Here is a 27,419-nt window from a genome sequence, read left to right as displayed (position 1 = left end):
TAGCTTGTCATGGGTGATAAACAAGGAGTTTCCAGCCATGCCATTCAAAACTTTTTCTCCTTTGTATTCTTCCTCACATTATTAGGTCCTGGCCCTGGGTGGCTCAGCTTTAAAAGAAATAATTATTCAAACTCTGCCTATATGTTTCTTTTCAACAGCAGCTTCTAGATACTAACCCCATTGTGCTCAAGGACAAAAACCCACGGTAACAGCTGGGACAGAGGATTGAAAGCAAAGTTACATTTTTCAGAGTTTTGCCACACCTTGTGCTATCAAGCCTGGTTTTATTGACAAACCTCTTTATCTTTGACATTTTAATTAATGTGCTACACCATGGGATATTTTTATTATTCAGAAACCTCGTATTCTATTCATTTGTTGATGCCCCATTGTGAAGAGCTGGAAAGCGTGATCCAAATGTAAACTAAAAGCTGCACAATCCAAAGAAAACAAACTATGTCATTTAATGAAGATCTTGTTTGAGGACTTATTTTTTATCTTTCGCTGCTTTTTTTTTTAACATGGAAACGCTGCCATGTTATTCAGCCAATATCCCTGCAGGAATGGTGTCTTTTTTTTCTGTAGCACTGCTATATAAGCCCCTGTCTTAAGGGAAGTTTTAACAGTGTGGTGTCAAGATGCCATGCAGACACATTTGTGCCTTCATACCTCCTTTTCTGTAGGGGTTTCTGCCTTTAAAGTGTGTCAGAGTTACTTTCCCCTCTTTTTCTTCTTTCTTTGATCTCTTCAATCATTATATTTTTATGACTTATTTTTAATTTTCTCTTGACAGACAATATAAAAAGCCTCATGTATGATTTTTAGTTGATAAAATTGCCTTTAGGGTGCCCTTTCTCTTTCTTTAGCATTGGTCGCTGTCACTCGAACAGATGCTGGGGAGGCCAACGATTTTTCAAGTGTAGCAAGGAAGACTATAAGGAAGGTGCCTGGAGGCAGATTCTACCACTTAGAAGCATGTAGTCACACACCATGGTGTTAGCTTGCTTCAGGTAGGGAGTGGAGTGAAAGCTGAACATCAAAGTGCAGAGGAAATGTAAAATCCTCAGTGCCATGATTTCTCCTTTCATCTGTTTTTTCTTCTGCTAAGGTGTTGCAGACAGCTCAGCTTTCTATGCCACAAAATAGATTCAAACTTCAGTGAATATAAATTAAGCTTCTGGGTATGTTTTTTTTTATCCTTTGGAAGTTCTAACACTCACTAGAATTACTTTGAGTTTGAAAACATTGTCAATCAGCAGAAGCAGGTACAAATTCTAGAACAAACAAGGCTATTCTTTAGGCTGCATCTGCAAGAAGGTGAGGAAGAGCAGGAGAAGTTGGGAAAAATCCATCCATAGGGACTCCTTGGGCTAAGTCAAAGCCAGGTGCTGTATGATAGCAACACTGGGCCAGAGGCTTCATGCAGAATCCTGCCCATCCTTTTGAGGCTGTGTCCCATCCCAAGTGCAGTTGGCTGAAAAGTTTCCAAAGAAGTGGCAAACAAAATGTACTGAAGTTATACTTACAACTCCCTTTCTGGGTTTGTACTGGGAGCTGGGAACATCCCAGACCCAAGCTCGTGTAAGATTTTGTGAAGAAGAAGGACGCTGCACGACAAGTATACCCACTGTTTTATTTCCATGCCCAGGAAATATCGTTTGCTTTGAACAGGGTTTTAACTGGACAAAATGACTACTGCTTGGATAGGGTTTGGACAGCAGGGGGTGGCAAAGTGCAGCTCATACGCAGACTCTGGGAAGTGGCCTGAGCTGCTGATGCCACCCTGGATGTGGCCTGATGAGGCTTCGTGAGACGGGGTGGGTATTTAACATTCATTTCCAGTCCTGAGGCTTCTTCATCTATCAGAGAGGATCGAGATTTATTCTCCAAACTCTTATCATTGGTACTTAACTGCAGACAGCTCTGCTGTGCTCTTCTGTCTTGTCTTTCATATTCTGCGTGGTTTTTACTACACACTCATTTAATGGTGAAAAAAAAAAAACAAAAAACATTATCATCATTATTTCTATGTACAGCACAAATTTCTGTTAGCTTCAGTCAGTGTCTGATAAGTGCAAGTAGTTCTGTACAGTCTCTAACCTTTCAGTGTTCCAAAACGTAGACCAGTGGTTTTACTACAGGAGAAATCATCATGAAAAAGAAAAAAGAGGGCAGTGTGCCCGTGCAGAAAACACTGAAGTGTAATTAAAAATAAAAATAATTAAAACAACAACAACAAAACTAATACTTAAGTTAGCATAGAAAGGGCTGTAGGAAGTAGAGATCTTAAGGGCGCTTTATAAAGTTTTGTCTATAAATTCCAAAATTACTTGTTAACTTAATGACGTGGAATTATGCCAACAGGCAACCTAGAACAGCTTATGTTTCTTTATTTCTGAAGTACTTCCCACTTTTGTGAATAGTTTCAAACAGTCTGCCTGTCTGTAGAGGTCCTGTCTGCTTTAGGAAAGAGTTCTCCAATATGATAGGAGCAGTATTTTATGCATTGTTGTTCAGCCTATGGTACACACTGCTACTGGCAAGCATTCTGAGAAATCCATTGTCCATATGAGATTTACAAGAAAAAAAAAAAAAAAAAAAAAGATTTCTGCAACTTACAGTTTACAATGAAATCTAAACAGGTGCTCTGTAAAATGGTCTTAGTGCATAAAAAAAAATAAATGACTACAGCTGCTGTATAACAATATCAAGAACAAAAGTTACCATAGTTTTTAGTAGGCAATGCTCAGTGATGTAATATCAGTGTCCTCCCAAGAAGGGAATGTTCAGTCTGGCTCATTTAGGAATGTAATCTTTTTTCTCTGATCTCTAAAGTCATAAAATGAACATGAAGGCAGAGAAATTAGAGCAAGAAAAGAGCTATTAGACCATATATTATAGCTCATTATTCCCTCCCTAAAAGGCTACACTGCAGTATATTCATGGGTGCTTTGTCCAGTACACATAAAAACCTGGGAGCATGGAAATAATGAAAGAACAATCCTAGTGTGCAGAAATGTCAGTTCTTTACTCTTCTCTTTGATCCGTCTATAGGATGAAGCAAAGCTGTAATTGCTGCCATTATGGGGAACAAATCTATTTGCATTTCTACAGCTCTGCAGCTCTAGCTGTGAATGTCTAATCAGTCCTATTGCTGGAAAAATGTTTTCTGCCTGTTGTCAAGTCTGATTGCAGCACATTACCACATAGATGCTTTACTCCACCCATATCCTGGCCCACATCAGTGGCTGTGGTGTGAATTTTTGGAGCCAGTGCAGACGAGTATGAGACAATGTATTTCATGCAGCAATGTTAGTGCTTCAGTAACTACTCCTTTCACCTTTAATAGAATACTGCATAGCATAGCCTGCAAAGCTGTCTGTGCTTCTAGAAGAACTGTAAAGCTGCTTGATGTCCTGAATAATGCATGTATACAAATCCCATGGCACACTTTTGCAGGAATAGTGGCATTTGCCCCAGTGTCCTTATCAGCCTAAGCCATAATAATTACAATGTATATTTCTCACCCAGCCTTCTCTTGCAGTTCTGATGGCAGGCTTTGCTTCTCGTTCCCTGCTCTACACGGCACTATAGGAATGGTAAGCACTCCATAAGCACTGTGGAGTGTCTGCTGTGTTCCGATGCAAACGCAGCAGCACAGTGTGAGTGAGAAGCAGTTATTAATTTAACCTGAATCTGATTAAGTTGCACTTAGTCTTCTCCTAGTTGGTAGCATTGTGCTTTCTTCACAAATCTGGAAGCTTAAGGTCAGCTTAAGTTTAGCATACAGTTTTTGTATCTGATATCCTTTTTTTTATGTTCATCCAGAACATAAGTGCTTTAACTTGGCTAAGTTAAAGGTAACTGTGGGAAAATGAGGTGGCCAGAGCTGTACAGAATTGGCACACTGTCAAACTGCTCATGTGAGCAATGGGCACTGTAGAGGTGAGGACAGATCTTTCATTACACCTGAGTCACAGCTCTGCTTGCTCCTTTATAGCCCTTAGTCCAACTGCAGGAACCCTAATATGCCAGGTAAAGGGAAAACGTCATGCAGTCCATCAGTTATAGACTTAATGGGGAAAAAAAAATAGTGTAATTTCCAATGAAGTAAGCTGCTTGCTCTTACAGGGGAAGTAGAGTTCACTTTCATCTGTTTTACTCTTCATTAATTTATTTTTTTGTAAGCGCTGTGTCTTGTAAAGAATTGTGTCACAGGGATTTGGTTTGCTGATATGCAAATGTTTATGATTCATCTGATGGAATTGTTTTTACCTAGAGGAGAAAGGGAGTCTCTTTCTCTGAGCTCTCTAAATACTCAAAGATCAGTAAAATATTTAAAAATCATGTTGAGAGAGGTGTCTGGGACATACAGTCATGCTTAGTGAATAGCAGTAAAAATCCCATGTTATTCATGAAGTTACTCTGCATTTACAGCCTATGGACAGGAATCAGCTTCTAGTGACATTCAGTCTGAGCAAGTGAAAAAGGGATACACATCTGATTTTTAGTGTTATTTTCAGTGAATGCCATATACTTGCCATATTCATCTCACTAATCTCATCTAACTTGGTATTTCATGAGGGTTAGGCAAAAATTCTGTCTGCTGTTGTGATGGTTTTACATACACACTTAAGGTACTTCCAATGTAATCCATTGTGACTGTGTTAGAGCTGTCCCAAAGTCAGAATATTTTATACAAATAACTCAGACTTTTCTCATCAGACCCATTTATTCTTCATATATTTACAAAGTACATTTTCTATGTGAAAGCAGCCAATATCTCACAACAGCATTTCCATTTAATCAGTTTAATTATCATTCATTTACCTCACCCAGGAAACATTTAAGGCAATTTTCTGCTTAATCATTTCTACTAAAAGCTACAGGAGTTGCTTTAGATTTTAAAGACTGTCAAACCTCATCCTGTAGAACGGTGAAGTTTATTTGTTAGTTAAACAAGACACACAACCATTATGAATGCCCTACAGTGGAAGTAGTGCATCCCTCATGAGATGCATCCAGTCACTTTGTCCTAAAGATGTTACTTCCATAAACTGCTCAGATATTCTGTTGGAAAACTGTCTTTTATACAGCTGACTGTTGTGCCTGTTTGAGTCTTCTTAATCGGATTTCAGTGCTAGTAAAATAAAGAAGTTGAAAAAACCAACAATTATTTACAAGTTTATTCTGCCTTCAGGGGAAAGAAAATGAGAAACTGGAGAGGGAGTGAAGTAGATTTCTTGTAAAGGTTCATTCATGTATCCTACAGGATCTTATAGGTTTATATCCTACAAACCAAAATGAATAGGCAATAATTTCCACCCACTGACATTTACTAGCAATAACTAACCACATTTCCTGGCAATCCCTTAGCTGTGGCTGGACAAGTCCAGCATCTGCAAAGCATTGAGTTTCACTAGAAATAATCAGCATCTATTTGTGAATGCACAATGAGCTCTTCCATGGCAAGCTTAATGTGGTTAAACTGGGCAAGCAGCTGAACACTGCCCAGCCTTTAGCTCACTCCTCCCCTCCCAGTGGCACAGGGACAGAATTGAAAAAGAAAAGGAAGGAAGGAAGGAAGGAAGGAAGGAAGGAAGGAAGGAAGGAAGGAAGGAAGGAAGGAAGGAAGGAAGGAAGGAAGGAAGGAAGGAAGGAAGGAAGGAAGGAAGGAAGGAAGGAAGGAAGGGAGGAAGGGAGGGAGGGAGGGAGGGAGGGGTGAAGGGAAGGGAAGGGAAGGGAAGGGAAGGGAAGGGAAGGGAAGGGAAGGGAAGGGAAGGGAAGGGAAGGGAAGGGAAGGGAAGGGAAGGGAAGGGAAGGGAAGGGAAGGGAAGGGAAGGGAAGGGAAGGGAAGGGAAGGGAAGGGAAGGGAAGGGAAGGGAAGGGAAGGGAAGGGAAGGGAAGGGAAGGGAAGGGAAGGGAAAGAGGAAGTTACTGGCATAAATCAATCCTTGTGGCTGAGGAGGAATGGGGACTGGAATTGGCTGTGAACCTGGAAGCAGAAGTCTTTATTTCTTTCTTGTCACTCAGTATTGACTCTTCCCCTGTTTCTGTGCTCCTCAGATACAGTAAAGTAGCTCAGTGAGGTATCTTTGCCATAGCTGTTTGCTGCATCAGAGAGAAAAGTCAAACCTGTAGGACAACATTAATCCTATCATAATTACCCATAATTGAAGAACTTGACAAATCCACATTTGATGGATTTTTGGTCTTTAATATATTTAAAAAAAAAAAAAAAAAAAGCTACAATGAAGAAAAAACTATGTTCTATGGAGCAGAACCAACAGTGAAAGACATGACTAAAATATTTGTGTACCCACTTAATAATGTAATCTTTATGATTCAGTAATATAATAATGGTGGAGAAGATGCAACCACAGATTCATAACTGCAGATTCAGTCTCTTTATAGAACACTGATACTGGTCAAATTTATTTTGTATTACAACTTCAAAGGCCACAAACCTATTAAATATGAGCTTTTTTAAAAAAATACAGTATCACAACAGGAGGCGTCTCTGGGACTCTGCTACTATGTTTTAGAGCATTAAAATAGTATTTCTATCCAGTACACCAATTAAGAATAGCAGTGTAAGAAGGAGGGAACTTATTTGCCACAAGTTACAGCATTCTGAAACTCATTGCTTGCTGACTGATTCTGAATCATATCAGGACAAATATATTCACCCCGAAAAGTTATTTTCTAGCCTGTAAGTTTCCTATTCCCAAATATTTTTCAGTCTAGTTTCATGTCACATTAGACATATCTGTTGATCTGTTTAGTTAAAGTCTTTTCCTTTGAAAAAATTCAGTTTGCACTTCGTTATTGAACATCATTGCACAGTAATACTCATATCCCTGGGAATAGAACCTCGCCTGCACACAAGAAATCTTGGCGTTCTCTTCCTTCCTTGTCTACTATAGCAAGAATACTGGCTTAGCCACCAGAGATAAGTAGTCTTTGGTCATAAACTTCTGTTAATTTTGAATTTGATCTGTATCTTTTATCACCTAATCCTAAGGGGTTTGATTCATATGTGCAAAGCTGTAGGTACAGAGCACATCGAGAGCATGAAATAGGCATGGAGAAGTCAGCATAACACCAAGTACCAATTTAAAATGTGAATGTCTTGGAGCAAGAGCAGAATGTAGCCTAAATGAAGTGCAAACGTGAGCAAACAGCTACTACCCAAAAAAGGACTTTTCTAGCCCCTCTACAGTTTCAGTTTTTCATTGTTTAAAAAGTAAATCCCATCTGGACTGAAGGGTTTCTTTTTGTTTCTGCACACTTACAGAGCTTGTCAGACTTTTAGATATCTAATGTTTGGGTTTCAGTTATGAAAGGATAAAAGAAATAACCCTAACTTGGAAACATGAAAGTCAAAGACGATATTCATATGTCCTTCCTTTTTGTATGAGACACTGACCCAAGCACAGGTAGATAAATACCTGAAAACTCTCAAAACTTAGCAAAGTTCCTGTCTGTGCTAAAAGCATCCATTTGTTTTATCTAAAAGTGTGTTTTACATTTGAAAACTGCACTGTAAATGAAGTGTTCATCTAGAATACCCAACAATCTGCACGTAAGATATTAGTTCTTTTCTTGTTCTTCAGCACTTTTATTGCTATTTGACTGAGCTAGTCCAATAAAACTGCTAAAATGGTTTCAAACATTTTTCTTCGTAGTTCATTTCATGTCCTATTCTACAACAGGTTACTCTCTAATCTAATTTACATTATACTGAAATCAGAAAATGATCATTAATTATCTTTGATGGCAACACAAACTCATTAAAAGGGAATATGAGGTGGTCCGGTAAGAACCTATTGTAACTGGTCCTTGCAAACATAAGATCATTGTATGCTGAAATACTAAACCAAAATATTTTCATATTTTAAATGTAGTATTCTTCAAATGTGGGCCAAAAATAGGGCTGTTTCAGAGTTCCTGTTGATTTTCAGTCTGAATTTTTAGGATAGCAGCTACCTTACTCATGAATTAGTTCAGAGTGAGTAGTAAACAGGAACATGTCTGTCTTCTGCACAGACTGATAACATTTAACAGTGTTTCAGTACCTGGAGAGAAAGTGAAAAATGTTGATTCTCAACCTCTAGTCTTTACATACTTTCCTCAGAATTTCTGCTGAATTTCTTTTTTTAATTCCTTTTAATTATGGAATCATTGAGCTCCATGAGTTTTGAAGACTTTCCCTCATCAGGTCTTTCTACTAACATTCTTATTTGTCTTGAAATGTATTTCTGAAAGTAGGATTTTGCTGTTACATGGAATTCTGAAGAAATCTCAATTAAAAGTTTTTTGACAGAAGGAATGTTTTTGAGGTAAAAAAGAAAAGGCAAAATGATCCTCATTTAATTCCTCCGTCAATATAATAATGATAGGGCATTTGAAGCTGATCAAAGGTGAAGAAAATAGATACAAAGTTTTGTTCTTAGTCCATAGCTAATCTGTGATACTTACTGCTATCAGACATTGCTAAAGCCATGGATTTAGCAGAGTCTTTAATAAAATCAGACATTTATATTGATAATGAGATGGGATTAGAGGTCTTCACATTTCAGAATACGAAGCACCCACTCATCTGTGGATCAGAAAGAAACTTCTTTTAAAGTAGTTTTCTGATTGTCTATAAGAGGTTTTCTTGAACTTAGGAAATCTCTTGAATGTTTTGACCAAGCTATATTCTTTAGGCTATCAATATCTTCTGGTGTAGAGAGAAATTTTCATTCTATGGCTGCTATAATAATGATACTCATTGAAATAACTAACTGGTGAACTAAATCACTGCTGTCCAAATGAATTAGCCAATTCAGTAGTGAATCTCATTTACCTAACAGTCTTACTTTCTGTTCATTATGTGTCATTAGTTCTGTAGACATCATTAAATGATGATGTTTTCAACTCCTATAGGGAATACCCTATCAATATGTTTTTATTATCTCTTCTGCAAACTGGGTATTGTCAGTCCTTCTCATATGGAGGTCTTCTCTTAGTGTTGTTAATATTTTTCTGAAAATTTAATCAGCTTTTTTATAACAGCTCACTATGGATTTCTAAAATCATTTACCAACATGATTTCTGGAAAATCTTACCTCTCATTTACATTTGTTTTTATTTTTACTTTCATGATGATACCTGTCTCAAAATATGCATGTAATGTTCTCAGTTATGCAGTATTTATTATAAGGTTTCTTAATAAATAACATTGAGTTAAGTAAATCTTGATATAATGTTTAAATCTTCGTAGAGCAATAAAATGTTCAGCAGTATATATTGGATGCAGTACAGCTGACAGTGTTTCATGGCTCATTTACCCAAGTAATTATGAGATTGTAGCCATCACTCAAAGACCAAGTGCAGCTTTTTCATTGCAAAGACATTCAGGTTTAATCGCTCTGATTTAAATGGAGATCAGGAGCAGAGGGATCCTGGAGTTGTGCTATACTCATTAAAAGAATATTTAAAAAGCATTAAATAATATTGTGCAGTTGTAAACTGTGGTGGATTGGCTGGTATGACTTTAATGCAAAACACTGTGTAACTATAGTAAAGAAAGGACTATTTGCAATCCAATCTGAAAAACTTTGTGGGGAGCTTTTAAACAAACAAAATGCAAATTGGAAACCTGTTTATAGACAGTTTCCAGCTATGTTCACTGACCTCAACTGACTTTTCAGCTCACCAAGGCACACATCTCACTTGGAAATCACTGCAAAGAATGAGTTTGCAGGTCATAAAGTTAAAATATAAGCAGCACATGGCAAAGCAAAGCAAAAAATATTCAACCTGGAGATATCATGATTTAAGAAACTACTTTAAAAGAAATTAAGAAATGATTTTGTAAGAAAAATATAAAGGTTGTTTCATTTTTCTAGTTAATTCTTAGCTAGATTAACTGACGGACTGTGACATAACTGAACATTAGTAAGTAGACTGGTTTAGCCTGGTAAAATATGTTTGAGGACAGTTTAGTAATGTCAAAATGAGATGTGTGTCATTCATCTTGACTTTTGCCACCCTGTTAGCATTATCTGCAAAATCTGCAGTTGCACCTTTAAATTAAACACATCTTTGTATTACAACAGACATTTTCTGTGGTCCATATGCTTTACAGGAGACTAATGAAAACACTGAATTGTAGCAATTCTCGACTTTCTTGAGCAAGACTCCATAGGAGACTGTTGTAAGCTAAGGCTACGTTCAGGTTTTTTGATCCTTCAGGCATTCTGCACTCTCAATCAGGCCAGGCTAAAGCATCAAACACCAATACAGTTGGGCCTTTTCTAAATTCCTAGTAAGCTTTGGCTTCATTTCAGCTTCCAAAGGCATAGCCTGTGACTGGGGACAGATCAGCAATGGGTGCACATGCACCCACTGTCACCTCTAAGTTAGCTCCCAGGGAGGCTGCTGATACATTCTGCTGTCCTCTTGCATGTGTGCCCCTTGCTGCAGCCTGTGATTGGACATGTGTGCATGTGCTTCAGTTGATCTCTCCCAGTACTAGCATAAGAAAGGACAGTCTCTCTCTTTGGTCTTATATCAATAAAGAGGGGTATAAAACCTAAGATAAATATTACTGCAATACAACCCTTCTTACTCCCATCCACCTAAATCCTTTCTCTGAGGTGTGCATTTCTCTCCACTAGGCCTTCCTATCAAAATTTCTGATTTAAGAAGAAAATAGGGGATTATCTGTGACTACTGGAAGACTTGCATGTTAGATATCGCAAAGCAAAAGCTCTTCTGACACCACCTAATGCCTAGTCAGGAGCACAGCTGTGAAAAAGAGTGAACTTTGTGGGGAGATTTAAACAAAAAAAAAAAGCAAATTGGAAACCTGCTTATAGACAGTTTCCAGCTATGTTCACTGACCTCAACTGACTTTTCAGCTCACCAAGGCACACATCTCACTTGGAACGTTTGAACATTTCTCTCAGGTCTATAGATACTAAATAGTAATGATGCTCATCAGCTGAGCCATCACTGTGCCTCAGGTAACTAGGTATGCAGAGGATTAGTAAAGCCCATTTCTCTCCTGTTTTTCCAGTTCTACCTGTGAGATTTATACAGAATACTTCAAGGTAAATTTACGGTTGGTTTACAGTTATGTGAGATGCTTCAGTGAGGTTTTCCCTTGCCTTGATTAGTTAGCAGATGATTTATTGATGAAAAGGTCATGTAATAACTTTTCTAGTGACAAAACTGATTTAGAAGACGACAAAAGGAAGAATATATTGGTGCATAATGTATTTTGAAACAGTGAATCACTGTTGCCAAAACAATGGTGAGAAGAATTCCACTGTACAGAAAAAGCTATTGGAAGAAATAGAATGATCAGATTAAAGAAATGAATATTTCTTTTTCGTCTCTACTATTTAAATTTCACGGTATACATTTTAAATTCTGACTCTTTTCATTGCTGTTGCAATATCAATCAGTCAATCACTATCTTACTTCATACACAACCAGGAATAAAATCTTCGTTCTCTTTTTTTGTACTATTGGGTTATTAATATTGCTATTCATTATGGAAAGAAAGAAAGAAATGCCACTCCTCAGGTTTTTATTCATCTTTCGCTTGCGTGATTACAATCTGTAGCTATGTTCAACTGGCTTCGAGCTACAAGCTAATCATATCTAGAAGTAAGGTTCTTTGGGGAGATAAAATATGAGATGAAAAATTCTCTGTAGATTAGAAAGCATACTTGGCAAGAAAGATTTAAATTACAAATCTCAGTTATACTACATAGTACATGTACAACTGCACACACATTTTAAATCTAGAATTAGTCTTTTTAAACCTTTAACACAATAAAAACTTCTAGTAGTGATATGCAGCAGGGATGCAGCAATAAATAACAAAACTGAAAGAAAAAAAAAAAGACAACTTCTGATAAAGTCATCAGGCAGATGGGTCTATCTGTACTGAGGACATGGCATGTATATTGTGCACCTTCATTTATTGGCTCCTGTTACATTCTAATTATGTTCCCTGCAGCTTTAGATTGAGAATAGAGTCTTGTGGAACTGATAGGTTTTTCTCTTAGCTTGCATATGAGGATACAGTTTCTTATTAAAGAAGAAACATTCTATAAACCAGCCCAACAATCTGTATGTACAGCCATACTTCTTTGTTTGCTGTAATGCAGAGGGACAGGCACTGTGATGCCACTTTCTGCAGCTGAGGATTTGGTCAGGAATCAAGGCTCAGCACAGGTTTTCTCTCCTCACTATGGCATTCAGGCACATTTTTACTATGAGCAATTTGTGGGATTTATTTCAGCTTCTATTTGTCTCCCCTCACACGTACCTAAGTTACCTTGTGCAAACAAAACAAACCCATACTTATGCATAGCAGGCTGGGTCAAAGCTCAGAGACAGTACTGCTTCTCAGAGTCTATCTCTGGAAATATGAGCAAGCAGAATACTGATTTTCTTTGTGTGCTTATGTTGTATGAATCATCTGCTGCATTGGGGGACAATCTTTGGTAGTTGTTTATGCCTTTTCCCTTTCTTCATTTGGATCTTCGTGATTCTGCTATTTCAGCCTGTTCTGTATGTACCTGAGACTAGTATGGGTGAATTGCTTTTACCACAATATCAGATGTTTGACAGTGATTCTGCAGAAGGTTTTCATCTGAACTAGCAACAATTGCTTTTGTGCTTTCTAAATGAAGATAGAAACTTCAGATGGAAACAATTTATTTGCTGTTAGAAGATCAAAATGGATAAAACTAGGGGTGTGACAAGGTTCTTCTGTCAGTGGCAATCTCTGCCTGTCATTGTCATTGTTCCCTCCTTTGCTTGCTGTTCATGCATATGTTGTACCTCTCCACAGTGTTTTTGGACCCCGCGTCCAGTGGTCTTGCATATCCAGAAATGCTGGTAACTTGCAGCTATTTGTCAGCTGCATTTAGGTATGGTAAAACCTTTTGTTATGTGTTTAGTTATTAGGTATGCTGCTTATTGACATGTTTCTTATATAGCCTTTCTTGTCCACTCATACGGCTAAACTCTCGCCAGGCGCTCATCTTTCCTGTCTTGGTGACTCCAGAATCTTTTTCCTCATGCCTTCCCTGATGTAATCTGACCCCATTTGTGGCTATTCACAACGCTTCTGTTAAAATTGTTGACAGCTTTAAATCTTTCCTATAGCCTCCTTCTATCCTACATCAAACACACCCTGCTGGTTTTTACTGTAAAACTACAAATAATTTCTTATTTACTGGCTGTGCTTTGGACAGATGTTTTAATATTCAGAACTTTCAGAGCTTACCCAAAACCCCCAAAGCAATTTCAGTATCTCTTTCCACATGATTTCTTAAAACCAGCTGTTGCTAAAAGAAACTCTCGCAAACAAACAGTTACGTGCATTTAAATAGTTTCTCCTTAGGAGAGGGCTCTTTTCTTCCTCTACATTTAAACACCAGCTGGTGTAGAACGTCCCAGTCCCAGACTAGACTTCCTTGAGAGCAGCTGTATTCATAAGCTCTCTGTAAACATCCAGCATTACCCAGACAGCCAATGTTCTCTACATACTTCATTCTTGAAGACACAGAAAAAAAGATTTGTAGCAACTGAACTGTGGCAATTAAAAAAAAAACAACCAACCAAACAAACAAACTGGTCCTCTAACAAACATTATTTCCCCTTTATTCACACAGGTAAGTTTGAATGCAGGCCAGATGCTTAGAACCACAAATGCCATGCAGAATTGTTGTTCTGGTTCTTCAGTAACTGTTATTTACTTTGATTTTATTTTTTTATTTTTTTTTTTAGTCTGAAGTTTATTTTGTGTTCTATTGCGATTTCATGTGGTCTACTTGTTTATTCACACCAGAAATACTTGTAACGAAAGCTCAGTTTCCCAGAAAATGATTCTGACTTCAAGTCAAATATTTATATGGTGTTTCCTCTTCTGTGCAATGACAACATTGTGTGTAGCATATTTTAGAGCTGAGGCACTTTGTACTTGCCAGTCTTGCATAATTTGGAAAATTCTAAATTCTCCTGTGTTTCATTTACATTTCTGTTTTTTCCTTTTCTGTTAAATGGCAAAAAATATATGTTCTGGCTTCATGTGATTCTCCCCATGCTTTCAAATAATATTACCTTGGGCACAGAAATGCAGGTCTCCTACAGTACAGCTGAGTTTTTTCTTCTACTGTATTGTTTTATTAATATTCCAAATCATTGACCAAATCAGTTATCCACAAATACTGTTTGTAGCAGTGAGCCACCGAGTCTGAGAAGTCTTCAGTGACTATTCGTTATTATTAAGTTTACACAACTTTTTTTTCTAAAATATTTTTCTAATCAGTCATACAAGGAATTTGATGAATTTGCATATTTAATCACGATGAGAGGGTAGGGCAACCCAAAATAAATTCCCTGCTAAATAATGATTATACATTGTTCCTTTAATATATTTCTAGATCCAAAAAAGATATGGATTGAGATACTTTGTCACCTAGCAAAATCCACATCTTCAAATTACCTAAACAAAGCTGAAGGAATAGAGGAGAAAAGAATTAGACATCAATGTGTGGTAACCTCATGCTCTGACTTTCCCTTACCCAAGATGAGGACCAAGGTCATCTGTTATCACATCAAACATATATTCACATACTTCCCAGCTGTCTAATTTAATGAATAATGGCTAATGCTAAGCAAGGTGAAGCAGCTTCTAGGCACTAGGAACCTGGAGTCTCTCTTTGGCTTCCTCTCTAGTAAAAATGAAGAAGGTTAACCAGGTGAAGCAGGAGTTTGAACCTGAGGCTCACACACCTTATGTATCAGAGAGCTGAGGAAAAGGGGAATGCAAAGTGGAACTATCCCTTTTTCATTCATCTTTGACCTTTGTGCCCAGCAACTCTCTAACAGACTTCTGTGGCAAGGAAGTCATTCACTAGATCAGGAATGCAAAAAGCTCTTTGAACAAGCAGTATCTTCATTACGCATTGCTGGAAAACCTCCTTCACCCCTCAAAGACTGGTAAGGAGTTAAGGAACTTTATTGGTGAAAATAAAGGATAGCAAGGTTCTAGGCAGCAGCTCCGAGGATTCCTATTCTCAACATAAGAGTCTTGTGTCTAAATCTCTTCTTAGATCTGTTGCTCATATTTTTTTGTTCCCTGGAACTATACATGCTTCTTCATTATGGGAAAAAAAGAAGAATGATATCTCAAGTGACTAACAGAGAGTGCTAAATGGTGCGTATTTCACAGTAAAAATGCAGAATCCAGACATATGCAGAAAACAGCAGTTACTTTATAATGTTTATTATCAGAGAAGTATCGCTCAGGGCACAGAGAGAAAGGTCTCATACTTCAAGGGGCATCCACTTTCCCAAAGAATCTACAAGATTAAAGTAGATTAAAAACATGATCTAAGAAGTATATGAGTTACGTTGCAAGTATATTTTAAAGGCAAGATTTTCAAAGTTATTTGGGAAATTAGGGTTATGTTAATTGCAGCTGGGCTTCTATTTTCTTTATGGAGCCCTGGAGATCTCAGTTCTGATACAAAATTCAGCACTATAGATTAGTAACAAAGATTATTTGACAGATAGAAACTGGAAAAACAGAAGTATTGTTTTATATTTTTTGTTAACTTGATCTGTGTCAATAGCCTATTCTTCATAAACAGTGTGGACTGGAATGGGAATGTATTCCAGTGGGAAAGAAACATTCTGGTGAAAATTCAAGAATGTACTAACACCTTATTTATAACTTTGTAACTGGTATTTTAATAGTATTTTTATTTTAAATATATACTAAATGGACTGCTGAAGATTATTAAGGCAATTTGATTTGCTGAAACTTGTCACTGGTGTATGCTTTGCTTAAAATGTTAAAGCAATGCTGGCATTTTTGAATAAACAATTTTGAATAAAAAATTAGCTGGAATGCACAAGGTTAGAGCTGGACATTTGAGTCCTCCAAGGTACAGAGTAACTTCTGTGATGTAAAAGGATATTTCTTAATTCTAACCTATAAAGTTGAGAAAAGGATCTGATTTCTAATGGAGAGTAACTGACGTATTATTATTTAAAAAGTAAATCTGTAAAAAACTAATCACGTTACATGCTCAGCTTGTGATACGTATAGATAAATGCAATGAGGTAAAATCAAATTCATTAATAGTAAGCAGATTGTATTATGGCAGATTTATTAAATGATTTTCCAGAGAGCGAACTCTCACCCAAAATTAAATTAATTTTACAAACATCAGAGAAGTTACTCCAGTTTAGAAGTGCCCTTTGATTTCCACTTTTCAAAATAGCCTCTATGCCAAACTTCTTGCGTAGTTTGGAGAGATAGGAAACTGAATTTTGAGAGGAGTAGAAAGTGACAATGGAAAATGAAAGAAATGTTTTCTATAAGATTAAGAGCACTTTATTTTTTCCAATTTGTATGGCTGTGTCCAGTAAGAAATCACTCTGAGTGATGTATAGCTCTTATTAAAAACATACAGCTTTTAAAGAAAAGATTAACAAACTAAGTTTTAAAAATTCATTCACAATATGAAAGGATTTGTGTGTATGTTTTCAAATGTGCCAGGTGGATGAGGTGCAAGTACAGATTCTTTGGATTCATTTACGCCAGAAGTTTCTCAAACAGTCCAAAAATACTTTTGACCACTTGGGGAATTCTATCATGACCTGTTTCCCCCTTTTTAGGTTTTTGTAGCTGAAAATTTGCTTTCCCGAACAATGTTATTGTAGCAGTTGTAGTTTCCATGAAAACTTTGGAGCCATTACTTTTGGAGTGATTTACATATTAACTAGATTAGAAATATACATTTAAAAAAATATATATACACTACAGTTTTTAGCAATAAGTAAATTTATTTTTTAAAAGATATTTCAATGTTATTCTTAGAATACACATCTCTGAAATTATTAAAGAATTATATAAACTTTGTGTAAATCTATGGGAGATTTAGCAGTGCGTTTTGAAGCGTGACTTTGTTGTGAAACACTGTGAGCTGTGAAACATCTACCTCATTTAAAAACTCATCGGGAATTTTGAATACAACATTAAAAGCTAATGGCAATGAAGATGATTAATTTAAAAATGTTAGAACAAACCACATAGCTGATTTTTACTGTTTTTGTGTAAAGGCTCTATAACATTAGGCAAATCTGTCTTGATAATGTCTTTTTAGGCTTACATTATCTTTCCTTCTCAAAAACAAACAACTTGAAGTATTGTCCTCTGCCAACAGCAGAGGGCAATTATTTATAAAAGTCTTTGCATTTGAACTGTCTATAAAGTTTGATATGGTGCTGGAATAGTTTAATAGGAAATAGAATTTTTATGACAGTAGTTTATGTTCATTATTCAAATGGTATGGTTATTTAAAAGAAGCTGAAGAGAACAAGAAACTGCTTAATATTGTGAAACTAGCAGAAGTGTTATATACTGTATCTGCATGACTCTCTTCTCTTTCCTGTGACAGGTTCATAATGTACGGTTTTGTGAAGGCCATGGTGCACATTGGCCAGTTAAAAGGATGGGAATTCCACTTCACTGACTGTTTATTTTTTGGATCGCTGATGTCTGCCACAGATCCAGGTAACAATTATTTTCAAAACTCAGAAGAGTAAATAAGAAACTAATGTCGGTATATGCCATCAAAATGTTTGAACTGTAAGTTCTTCTTGATTTTGATTCCTCTAGTTGATAACTATCTGATATTCTGATTATCATAAGACAAAGTGCCTCCAAAGATCCCTAGTGCAAATTGTTTTAGTGACTGGTTTACCTACGTTAAGTTCACAAACCTTATAAATGCAGTTGCTGACGTGACTGAAATAACTCAAGTTCTCAAGACACCTGTCTGTTTATTGCTGGGCCTGGTGCACTCCAGAGTGCAGTTGGCCCTTTGGGCTCCAGGGCATAGTGCTGGTTCAGATTCAACTTGCTGTCAATCAAAACTCCCAGATCCCTTTCTGTGGGGTTGCTCTCCAACATCTCATCCTCCACTCTGTGCATACATCCAGGGATGCCCCATCTCAGATGCAGAATCTGGCACTTGGTCTTGCTAAATTTTATAAAGGTGGTGGTTGCCCAGATTTGTCAAGATCTGTCTACAAGGCTTCTCAACCACCAACTGAATCAACAGCTCTTCCTAATTTAGTATCATCCGCAGACTTAGTATGCATTCAAGTTCTGCATCAAGATCATTTATAAAAATGTGTGATCTAACCCAGTTTAAAGATATAGGGAGCTAGTTTTCAGATCTCACTGTATAAATATTTTTATAAGGGATCAGTTTAAAATTTGAATGCAGTGTTGCATGGTAAATACAATTCTGAAAAGATAGATGCCAACATGTTGACATGAGCTTGCAGATGTTAGATTTAAAGCCTAAAGTTACAGCAAGCATCCAAGTGAGAGAGAAGTAGATTCAAAATTTGAATCTGAAATTTGGAGTTTTAAAATGAGAAAATCATTTAGATTCAAAGAGAACTCTAGAGATCTTACTATCCACCTTAATAATTAAAGCAGAGCTGACCTCAAAGTTATTCATAGATTTAGCAAGTTTCTGTTACATAGAATATGTTTATAGTCAGTACTCTGGCACTAGAATAAAGTACTGTTTTTTGCATCTCTGGAAACACAGTGAAAAAGGAGGAGAAAAGATAATGTTCTGATATCTTCTGGACAATACAGAAAAGGATCTAGGCATCCTGGTGGACAATTAGCCATATGCCAGCAACGTGCCCTTATGGCCAAGGCCAATGGTATCTTGAGGTGAGTTAAAAAAAAAAATGTGGACAGCAGAGCAAAGGAGGTTATCTTCCTCCTCTGCTCTGCCCTGGTGAGTACCCTCTCCAACAGTTTCACATCTCTCTTGTACTGGGGGCCCCAGACCTGGACACAGTACTCCAGATGAGGCTCACAAGGGCAGAGTAGAGAAGAACAATCACCTCCCTGTCCCTGCTGGCACTCCTCTTCTGATGGAGCCTAATATACCATTGCTCTTCCAAGTTGCAACAGCATGCTGCTGGTTCACGTTCAGTATTTCATCCACCAGGACCTCCAGGTCCTTCTCAGGGCTGCTCTCAAAGAGTTCTTCTCCTAGCCTGTATATGTATCTGGGATTACTCTGACCCAGTTGCAAAACCTTCCACTTTGCTAGATTGGACTTCATTAGCTTCACACGGGCCCCCCATTCAAGGTTGTTGAGGTCCCTTCCTCCTAATGTGTCAACTGCACCACTCAGCTTAGTGTCATCAGCAAATTTGCTGAGGATGCATTCAAGTGCATCTGCAATATTGTGTCCAGTCCAGGGCTCCTCAGTTCAAGGGAGACAGGGAACTACTGAAGAGAGTCCAGCAGAAGGCTACAAAGAGGATAGAAGACTGAAGCATCTGGCATATGAAGAAAGGCTGAGAGACCTGGAACTATTCAGCCTGAAGAAGTGTGGGAGGGAATCTTATCAACGCTTATAAATATCTAAAGAATGAAAGTCAAGTGGATGGGGGCAGACTTTTTTTCAGTTGCATGAGCAACAGGACAAGGGGCAATGAGTAAAAACTGGAACACATTAAATTTCATATGAACATGAGGATAAAATTATTTACTGTGAGTGTGACAGACCACTGGAACAGGCACCCCAGAGATGTTGTGGAGTCTCCTTCCCTGGGAAAATTCAAAATCCACCTGAAAATTTCCTGTGCAATCTACTCTAGGAAAGCTGCTTTAGTAGATTCACTACATTTCTGTGATTCTGTGAATACTGTGTAAAAGAGACAAAGTAAAAAAAAATAGAAAGGTACACTGGATTTTTGCAAAATTTCCAGTTCAGTAGTTAAAGGAAATAGAAATTTTGTGACACACGTGGCATGCTGTGTTAGTATTAACTCTTCCTGACAAGCTTCTCTAAGAAATGTACGAAAAATCTTTCAAATTCGTGGTTATTAGAAGAAGCGATAAAAAGCAACACTGTTCCACAAACTTGTTTCGCTCATTAAAAGAAACCTCAATATTTAACAAGAGACTTTGACAGCTTGTAATTTATCATTCTGGTGGCTTAAAAATATCGTGTAAAACAATTTACTTGTTGTTGTAAGACTGCTGTAAGAGCTGCATCAAATTGTTATTCTCAAATTAAATGAAACATCCAATATGCTGCCACTTATGAAACCACCCAACTATTTTAATAATATTCAGCCCATGATTGAAGCCCATCCTCACAGCAAGAGAAGAACACAGAAACTAAAAGCACAAATTAAACATGAGACAAATAATTGCTTCTGGAACAAAAGATTGCTTAAAGCAACTGAGTACATTTCTTGATTGTACCATGAATAGCGTTGTGTAGTTGGCTTAGTTTTTTTTCCCCATTTTCCATTCCAACTCTATTTAGATCCCTAAATGAAAACGTTGATTTATAAGCAGATATGAATAAGACAAACACAGTGATTTTGACTATAATAGCATTAAATCACCACTGAATAATCTAGAATAGTCGTGAAAGAAAAAAAAGGGAGAGAAACACTTTCACTGGAAGGAAGAAGTAACGATAACTACTTTTCCCAGCTAATAACTCCATAACTAATAACTATTAACTGTATCAGCTATTAATGCTACTTTTAATTATTCTTCCACTTATACAGAGTGCCCATATGTGTCCAAGAGTTGTCTGAATGTTCAGTCTTACTTCTGTTATCTATTGACAATATTCCAAGCTGTTACTTGTTTAAGTAATCTTATCAGTGAATTTCTGACCCATGTCTTATAGAATTTTGAATGAATATTTTTGCTTACTTTAATGGTAGACGTTGCAGAAAATATTTCACTGTGTTGTAGAATTTGATAGTGAATTTTGATCTCAAACTATACAAAGAGCTCACTGAAATTCCAGGATCAATTAAAACATGGTCTCCTGGGGGACTGATGAATGTTAGACTATATAAAATAATCAGTGTAATGATTTCATGTATGATATGTAGCTTTAATGAGGAGCAATTTCTGGTAATACGTTGCTGTCATGAAAGTACGATAGAATAATGAATTACAGTCCTAGAGCGAAATAAGAAATTCCTGTCAGATATGCTACCTGATTTTTAATTTAATTTTTTCACTGGCAGGATTATAAACTCATTTTAAAAACATTTTTAATTGCTGTTCACAACCATGGGAAATTAAGTCTCAAAAGTTGTTAAATCTGTTGACTTGGGGGAAGGTTTTTTTTTTGATTGAATTCCTTATTTGTAATAGTAAAAATGATGGTAGATGCTTACATGTTAAATGAAGAATTTTACTACCAGGACAGTAAACAAATATGCCAGTTAGAAGTTCTGAAATTATCAGGAAGAAGGAAATAAATATAAAACATTCTATATGTGAGTATTTTAAGATCTTCAGTATAGATATTTTTGCATAAAATTGAGAAAACAGTCTCCAATATCCTACAAGTTCCCTTATACAGAAAGCTTGCACTTGGATAACAATTAAGAAAAGTAATGATGACTGGATATGCTTTAGATTGAGTTTGAGATTCCTATATCTAATTTCCAGTCAATGCAGTTGAATTTTCACAAAGTAATACAAATGCAAGTATTACACCAAATGTTAACTGAAAAGAAAAAAATTTAAAGACAAAATTGCTTTGAACATTACAATTTAAGAATCTTCATTCCCTCATATATTTACTTATGTTTCTACATTTTGCAGTATAGACTGTTATCCCTAAACATCTGTATTTACAGATGTCCCAAAAAACTTTAGCTTTCTAGAAAAAAATAAAGTAAAAACTTTACAAGACAAAGCCAGGATTCTTTCAAGTGAATCACTCTTCTAAAAATACAAATATCTCCCTCCATACTTTTCATTTTCAGCAGAAAGACTTTGTGCGAGACATCTAATTTTTGAGAAATAGGATTTTAAAAGTGCATCAAATTCATCCTCCATTAGTCTTTAAAAAGTCAAACCAATACATATAGTTTTCTTCATTGTGATCAACAGGTATCATTTGTCATGCGTTTCGTGTAACCATGTCTTCTTGTGATTTAAGCTACTTAAATTTTAATTAAATTAGAATTAAATCTGCACAAATTCTGTTATTGCAGTGTTTTCACTGTTGAAGGGGTTTCCCTTGCGTTAGTAACGCATTTTATTTCTAGTATAACCTGACTTTGAAGGGTGAAAGGTTTTTTGTTGTGATTCCTTCATAAAGGATGGAGCAGTTGTTTATCCGCACATTCTGGTACATGGCATCGTTTATAACGTGCAGCAAAACAGCTGTGGAAAAGTGCTGATGCGGGGAGTGGAGTCCCAATTCCAGATTCCTGAGTGAAATGATACTGTCTCATGTGTGAGCATGGAAAAGGTTATTCTGCCATCAACTGTCCTCCACAGTCAAAAGGCAGATGCAGCAGTGAGTCCCAGAAACAGGCTGCCTCAGGATAGCAGTAGTTGTAATAGAATAATGTAAATGGCAGAAGAAGATTGACAGATCAACAAAAAAATTGACTTCTGCCTTTACCACCAAAAAAAATAACTGGAAAATACAGCTTTGGCAGTTTGTCTTTGTTGTTACAACACATTCTGCGCAGTGACCTTCCAATCCAGACATTTCATGTATCATTAGCACTTTTTTTTGATATTTCAAGCAGAGAAGAGAGATTTGCCTTCACAGGGTTGGCTGAAGCACTGCTATTTCTAAGCTACACAAACTCCCTTACCTTTGGTCATATTGATAATCATAAAGCACTTCCCTATTTGAAGTTACTATGGTTACAGCTGAACCTAGCATGTGAGTTACAATTCTGTTCTCGTTGATAAAATAGGGTGTTTATTGGAAAGAACAGTTCTTGCTTCACACATAATCAGAGGATTTTGCATTAAAAAAACAGCTTATAAATACCGCAAGATAATACATTTTTGCACTGGTTATAAAAGCCTATTTATAAATGTGTTTTTAATTAACATATTTTAATACTTTCTTCTTGTTCACCCCTGAACTAATCCATGAGAGGTGTGATGGATTAGTAGAAAAAGCAGTCTATAATTAAAATTGGAACTGTTATTTTTAAAGGAAACTTGATGGGAGACATCAAGTGAGATTCCTCTCATTTTCTTTACAGTTGTTAGGCCATAAGTTATAAAAGATATTAATTCTTCTACTCAGAATATGAAGGCAGCGTAATACCAGTACTTTATATAATGCTCACATTTATTTTCTGAGTTTCCTTTTTCTTTTTGAATACAAAACAGAGATGCATTAATCTTAGAGATTGTTGAAATTTGCTGATATTTCAGAAAGCTAATGAGGCCACATTTACTGCAATGTAGTATTTAAAAACTACTTATGTATGAAAGTTCTCACATTATATATGTTACTGTTGTATATATAAAGGCAAATACTCAAGTTTTAAATTCATTCTCTCTAGAATTTTCAAGTCATCCATCAGACAAAATGACATGCTGTGAGTATTTTAAACAACAACCACTCACAGATAACTCATAGATAGGATCTTACTGTACCTAGAGAGCAATTTAAATTAACTTTTTTTCACTATTGAGTATTAGTGTGTCCATTCTGAAGTATGTTTGTACATCCTCATTCGCAAATCCATCTAATGTGATGTTGAGTAAATGACTAGATGTTTGGCAAAACAAGATGAAAATGTTCTACTGAATTCTTAAATGGCATGCATGTGCTAAAGATTCTGCAGTTCCTTGTTCTTGTGCAGATACTATTTATCATTTTCATTAATGAATTGGATAATGCAGTAGAGGATGCTTTCTTAATGTAAAATACTATGCTGAGGAGATAGAAAACAGCTTCAAATGTAAGAATTAGAACTCAATATGATTCTTGCAATAGTTTGAAATAAACATTAAAATTATATATTCAGGAATAATCAATGGAAGATGAGAAATCAGCATTTACTAGTGAAAAGAATTTGAAGTTTATAGTCTGAAAGTGAGTAATTGAGACAAGTATACAGCAAAAAAAAGGGAAAACAGGGTTTATAAAAGTATTCTTCTTTTGCTATCATTCGAAAAGATCTGTAATTAGATTTTTGCGGTAGAGTTGGGAGTGAATGAGAATATGCTTCTTTGAAAAAAAAATGTGTTGGCTTTGTAGCAGGTAAGAAGAAGGAGAGAAGTGTGTAGAAATCTAATTTACTTGGCCTCCTATACTTAAATACCAACAATAAGCTAGACTTCAAGCACTATTTTCTTTTTCTTTCTATCATTTTTGGAGGAACTATTAGTGTAAGCCCAAAGCAATTAACTAATGAGCAAAAGCTGGAAAAGGCAAAGTGTTTTAGAGAATAGGTCTGTTGTTACACTAATGACATCAGAGAATGGGAGACTAAATTGGATCCACATTTAGCACATGAAAGCAGCATTGCCTAAATAAGCAAAAATCTGAATATACATATTCACAGAATATACTGCGTTTTGTATTTTTTTTTGTTTGTTTGTTTTTCCATTTAGAGATTCTGCAATGCTATGTAGGGCTAGGAAGGGATTGTGATCACCTCATCACAGGTTAAAGACTGAGAAATAAGGTAACTTAGGTGTCCTTTAAAATTTATAGGACATAGATACCAAATATGAAAAAAGTATCTAAATACCTTTACAAAAGGGTGTTTACATGATTTACATTTCTAAATGAAATAAGCCTAAATTGATTGAAGGGACTTTAAAATGGGTTGTAAGTATCAGTTGTCCTAATCTGGATGAGCAGGCTTCCTGACTATGAGTGTGCTGCACTTAAAGTAAAAGTGGTTGTATTTTTAGTAGGACAGGATACAAGGTTATTTTTTCCTTTGAGTTTCTCAATAAATACACATTACAGATGGATAAGCGTTACCATAAGCATCTTAAAGTATGCAAATCACTACTCAACACCCAAAAAACCAATGACAAAACCTAAGTATTTTCAGCATCCTTGTTACTCTTTGGCACCTAGGCCCTTTTGCACACTAAAGTATGCTGTGATGTTCTGAATTATGCATGATTCTTTGTGTAAGAGGGAAAGTATTTTCCTAATTAGCTGGAGAAGCAAAATACATAGAACTACTAGATTTAAGGATATTATATATACCTTTGTTGATCTGTTTTAAGTTATTAACCCTTCACGTAATAAATCAGACTAGGGTTTCCAAAACCCATATACTAACACTTGCGTTATTTCTTAACATGCCAGAGGAATACGAAAATAAAATACCCACTGTTTTGTCTCCATACAGTGACAGTCCTTGCTATTTTCAGTGAGCTGCACGTGGATACAGATTTGTACACACTTCTTTTTGGAGAGAGCGTCCTAAACGATGCTGTAGCCATTGTGCTGACATAGTAAGTACAGCCACTTCAATTCTTTGCTTGTTGAGGTAATTACAAGCTTTAATTGATTATATAGTTCTCCACAAACCCACAAACTGATATAGTTTATGCAAGTATGGATCTATAGCATTTGAAGTTTTCATTAAAGAAATTTCATTCTGGAGTTGTTTTTCATTTATTAAAGACCAGAATTCCAATATCTTCCAAGGCAACTGTGTATCCATAATGTAATTCTTTCATTTTCCTCATTTTAGGAAGCAGTATATTCTGAAAAACACGTAAATTTAATTTACCATGTGTAACAATCAGAAATATCAACACAATGAATAGAAGTACAGGAGATATAACGACAAAAAGACTACTGTGATGGAAAAGTGCTACAAATGAAAAGTAAAAGTGCTCATTTAGCCCTGAAGATCTAGGCTCACAAGGAAAACTCCACAAGGAAGGGATCTGCAGAAAGAAATCCTTCCCTACTCTCGCATAGCTTTTAAATGAGATCTAATTGAGGTACGGCCAGGCTCCACTCCTTCTGGTCGCACAGATGAATTGCCTTCACCTATGATCCCAGGACTGACTGGGTCCTTTCCCCAGGTGCTCAATCAGTGGTTCAGGCCAGGACTCAACAGTTACTATACAGCATGATTTCTTTTTCCACCTTATAAGATATCTTGAATAATGCTGAATAGACACCTTGGACATAGGGCAGCCTATGGAATTTGTTATTTTCCAGGATTCAAATCACAAAGTGGCACACTATAACTCAGTTTATCTCCTTCTGCCTATTAAATCTGACAGTTTCAGGTGGTAATATTATCTTAAATTTGTTAATAGCCTTTTCATCACAACTGATGAGCAAAAGTCATTTGTTGTCCTAAAAAAACAGATGCTAAATACATGATTAACAGGATCTCAAGTTAACTCTGCTCTACATGTATTACATGCTTCCTAGAGCTTTGCTAGAAAAACATAATTCTCGCAGATAATGTTAAAGTAATATAATTCCATTAAAAATCAAATTCAGTTTTCCAGGATGCTTGAAGATGCTGCACAGCAAAGCCCCACATTGTTGCCAACTTTTTTCCCTAAAATACAGCTTCTTGAACTAGGATTCACCCTATTCTTGAGAAGAACAGACTTACTATACAATCAATGAATATACAGATGATATAGTATATCCAGGAGTTTAGCTGATGTAATTATTATACTAGAGTAGGAAAAAAGGACACTCACCCTATCCTGGGCTCACGTGATAGACTCCAGTGGAGCAGATCTCCAGAAGAGATCCTTCCCCACTGGCAGTCAGCTCTTAAATGGGTCTAGGAGAGGTGCAGCCAGGCTCCACCCCTTCCTGCAGCACAGGTGAATTGCCTTCACCTGTGCTCCCATGGCTGACTCATTGCTCGCTTCAGGTGATTAATTAGAGGTTCAGGCCGTGATTCAGCAGCCCCATACACTTACCAAGATTAGTCTTGAAAAAATAATCTTACATTTTGTCTGAAAGACACAGAGAATTTTATATTAGTTGAATAAAAAAAATTAAGAAATAGCATTTCTATTTATCATTTTTCATCTTCAATTATCAGCCTACTTATATTTACCTACACTAAACTTCTTGCATTGATTTTAGAGCAAGAATAATATTTTCAAACACTGCCAAATGTCTGAGCATGTCTGCCACATTCAATGAGTGTGGATGGAATGTGTCATGTAGCAAAGCATCAAGTATGTCAGACAATAAAATGCACAAAAGGAAAACTAAGCAAAGAATGGAAAGCTCAGTAGGGAGAACAGATAGAAAAGTATCCATTAATGCTGCTATCAAAATTGGAAAGAAGCATGTACGTGACCAAAACTCTTGAGACCTATTTCTGTTTTCAATTTGGTTTTGTTTAATAGAGACTTAGACATATATAGATCATTTAGACTCTTCGTCTCTTAGTGCAAGGTGCACAGACCATGGAAAAGTTACCTACAAGCAGGTCAAACCCAAAATCTCTTAAGCATCTTAAAATCTCTTAAGTCTAGTTTTCAGTCACTGCGATGTCAAAGCACATGGATCTGTTCAGCAGTGAAACTCAGC

The 27,419-nt window shown here is 36.4% G+C and overlaps 1 protein-coding gene across 5 annotated transcripts in view; it reads left to right on the top strand.

Moving 5' to 3' along the window:
* The window catches only part of SLC9A9 (solute carrier family 9 member A9), a 175,981-nt gene that overhangs the window by 19,937 nt on the left and 128,625 nt on the right, over window positions 1-27,419 (top strand). For all 5 annotated transcript variants that reach the window (XM_085232522.1, XM_085232523.1, XM_085232525.1 and 2 more), the window contains exons 5-6: window positions 17,484-17,599; window positions 25,243-25,348. In XM_085232522.1, the coding sequence (XP_085088648.1) occupies window positions 17,484-17,599; window positions 25,243-25,348 (222 nt within the window). The remainder of the gene's footprint in view (window positions 1-17,483; window positions 17,600-25,242; window positions 25,349-27,419) is intronic.

This window comes from Meleagris gallopavo, chromosome 11, assembly GCF_905368555.1.
Source record: "Meleagris gallopavo chromosome 11, MGAL_WU_HG_1.1, whole genome shotgun sequence".
NCBI lineage: Eukaryota > Metazoa > Chordata > Aves > Galliformes > Phasianidae > Meleagris > Meleagris gallopavo.
The sequence above is the reverse complement of the archived record's forward strand: the minus strand, read 5'-3'. Positions and strand labels throughout refer to the sequence as shown.